The following is a 3,206-nucleotide window of genomic DNA, read 5'->3' as shown; positions in this document are numbered from 1 at the left end:
ATGTGAGGGGTGTACTCACTTCTGAGAGATACTGTATATATATATATGTGTGTGTGTGGTTTGAAGTATTAGCTAATTATCATACAATTTTTACACTATATTTTTTATTATATTGGTTGTTTCATAGTTTAACTGATTTTTGACTTATCATTTCATAGTTTAACTTATTTCTGTCTTATTTTTGTGCAATTTCAAAACCAGAGGAATAATTTGCTTAAATAAACATGGGGGGAAAAAAAACTTTATGGACCTAATTATTGAAGTATTTGCTTGGAATGTATACTATATATATTGTAAAATATATATTGAAGTATGTGTTAAATTGCTGATTTCAATAATAGAAAAACTCATGTAATGACAGTCATCAACAATGCACAAAATAACAATGACAAATAAAAAATTCAAACTAAAGTGCAAAAAAACTGGATTCAATAAAAATAAGCCTTCATTTAATTTATGCAAAATCAATTTTTTTATTGTAATTTTGAGGTGAAATATGAATCTGACATTCACTGAAAGTGAATAAAACAAAAAGAAGGTAAAAGAAAAGGGTTCAGTTTTTCAGTATTTGTGATAAGCCAGCGCACTTCATCAAAAGTCAGTTTGCTTCAATGATGCACAAAGTGACAATTTAGAACAGGGAACAAGCAAAACTGATACTTCACAAATGTATTTTAAAAACGATTTCCATAATCGTTGTAGCTTTGCTCCCTCTTCTAAAGTGTTACCAAACCAGAACGTTAAAACATCAGGGTACCAGTGGTAACACTATATAATAAGCTTTATTAATAATATTAACATTATTGCATTACATGATGCTAAACAGATCATTAGTTCATGTAAATTAGTTAGAAATTAAACTTGAGTTTGTATTTTTTCATACATACTCATGAATGTACATCAACTGATCTGTTAAGCATTACTGAATGTTTGTTAATGACTGGTTACCGCAAGTTATTATAAAGTGTTACCGACCGATCTTACCGCTGCCGAATTCACCGCAACAGTTCGTGGACGTCGGATTTTCTTCCGAAACTGTATATATATAAAGGTTATATGATGTCCTTTTTTTCTGACAGTACAGTGTGTGGTCATTGATACATTAAAGAATGCAGCTCTGACCCCAGGTCACATGATCCTGAACTCACCTCTAGAATGCCCTTCTTCTTGCCCTCCCTCTCCTCACTGTCTATATTGCCTGTCAGGATGGAGTTACAGTCTTTGCACACCTTGTTCATCCTATTCCCATCATATTCCAGAGGGGCTTTGTAGTCTGAGCACTTCCCGCAGACCACCTGAATGAAATAGACATTTCAGCACATGACAAGCATTTTGAAATTGTGAAAACAGAATGTTTTTGGTTTGCTGCTGCTTACGTATCCACAGGCCCGACAGTGATGTCTCCTGCGCATTAAGGCATTAAAGGCCTCTTTGCACCTCATGCACATGGTCACCTCATTGTCTCGAATCCAGCGAGGAGCTCTTTTACCCAGTTCTGATATCTTGAGATCCTACACAGAAATATAGACATGTGTAAACAATAAAAACAAACAAATTTGGACTACTATGACTCTATAGTCCTGCATTATGTGCACACATAAGAACATATGCACAAAACATGAACCTCGGACTTGCACAATAAGATTAAAATATCTAATTAAACTAACATTACCATTCATGTAGTACTTATTTATAGAATTGAGACATGATACAATGGCTAAATTAATATAAATCATTTTGATTTAATCATTTATTTAAATAACTGAATAATTTTAAATTTAAATAATAATCGTTTTTAAAAGATGAAAAATTAGGTTAAATTTGCATGAAATAAAAAAAATCACGTCACATATTTTCTGTCTTATTCCATTTAATCTTTTATTAATTTAAATAATATTAATTGAATTATTAATGTGAATAATTTAAATAACAAAAACATTTAATCATTTAATTGTTTATTTAAATCATATTTAAATAATTCAATATTGTATTAATTTAAATCATTTTTATATAATTATTAATTTAAATAATTAAAAATGTGTCATTTAATTGTTTATTTAAATAATTCAACGTTCTAAATATGCTCTTCTATAACACTTCTAAGAAGACACACACTGACCGTTACTTCCTCCACATCTTTGAATGCTGACTTAAAGGTCTCATTTTTCTGGAGATAGATGTGTATCGTTTCCTGGAACGCCTAAAACACAAATGAAGACATTTTAAAAATGGACTTCCAATGACTTGATAATAATCAACATTGATATTACATTTTTACCTTTATCCAGCTTTCTTTATCCTGTTCAGAGCTGTAATAAGGCAACAGTTAAAACCATTTACCCTAAGACAACCATTAAAAACACCCAGTATTGAAGAATACACAGTATGCACTATGAACGCAAGCACAGTTGGTCCAGTCTGTACCTGGCCTGCAGCTCCAGTGTCCGTTCCTTTCCAGAAACCTGAAAGGTGTGAGGATAATCCTCATTGTACGTCTCCGTCACCTTCATGCCATCAATGCCGATACGTGTGCGAACCGTAAACTTCTGTCCCACCAAGCTGAACTTTGGAACGCAGTACAGCAGCATGTTGTTGAACTGTGGGAAAAGTTCATAGAGATTTATAATAATACATTGCCAAATGCTACTATAATCAGAACTCATCAATGGCCAGCATGGACTTACTAGGAAGAGATATCTGTCCATGGCTGAAGTGTTTCTTGCTGCCAGTTTCAGAATATGACCCTCTTTTATTAACTCATTCGAAGGGTTCACAACGTCCTCTTCCTCCCCCAGCATCTCATAAATCTCCAGCAATTTCTTAAGGTTTTCCTAAGAGACAGAAGACAGTATAAAGAGAAAGAGCACAAAACAATCTTGAATATATTGTAGGTTTCAAGAGAAAAGCACTTAATAATACATAATTTTAGCCTGACTTTTGAATTTTTGGAAGATGTTATTAAAATGAGAGTCAGTTATTACGTGACTGACTCTGTTATTACGTTAAACGTAATCTAGAGATTCATTTGTGCAGCAGATAAAGAACACTCACTGTTTTCCTAATGGCAGAGTTGGAATGAGTGGCAGCCATGGCAATGATCTCTAAAGACTCTGCAGAGACAAATATTTCACATTTCGAAAAGGTCATGTTTGACATCTGGTTTAGGAATCTGCTCACTCCTGAACTCACTTTCAGCATCCCGCCGG

At 33.3% G+C, this 3,206-nt stretch overlaps 1 protein-coding gene across 1 annotated transcript in view; it reads right to left on the bottom strand.

Annotated features, from left to right (window-relative positions):
• Positions 1–3,206, bottom strand: part of LOC107576005 (FYVE, RhoGEF and PH domain-containing protein 4-like) — a 15,467-nt gene that overhangs the window by 2,486 nt on the left and 9,775 nt on the right. The window contains exons 2-9 of the mRNA XM_016262293.1: positions 3,190–3,206; positions 3,052–3,110; positions 2,685–2,831; positions 2,425–2,597; positions 2,279–2,309; positions 2,120–2,200; positions 1,377–1,511; positions 1,149–1,295 (exon numbers count right to left, since the gene is read on the bottom strand). Coding sequence (XP_016117779.1) covers positions 1,149–1,295; positions 1,377–1,511; positions 2,120–2,200; positions 2,279–2,309; positions 2,425–2,597; positions 2,685–2,831; positions 3,052–3,110; positions 3,190–3,206 — 790 coding nt within the window. The remainder of the gene's footprint in view (positions 1–1,148; positions 1,296–1,376; positions 1,512–2,119; positions 2,201–2,278; positions 2,310–2,424; positions 2,598–2,684; positions 2,832–3,051; positions 3,111–3,189) is intronic.

The sequence above is a fragment of the Sinocyclocheilus grahami genome, unplaced genomic scaffold (assembly GCF_001515645.1).
Source record: "Sinocyclocheilus grahami isolate Dianchi unplaced genomic scaffold, SAMN03320097.WGS_v1.1 scaffold3108.1, whole genome shotgun sequence".
In the NCBI taxonomy this organism is placed as follows: Eukaryota; Metazoa; Chordata; class Actinopteri; order Cypriniformes; family Cyprinidae; genus Sinocyclocheilus; species Sinocyclocheilus grahami.
The sequence above is the reverse complement of the archived record's forward strand: the minus strand, read 5'-3'. Positions and strand labels throughout refer to the sequence as shown.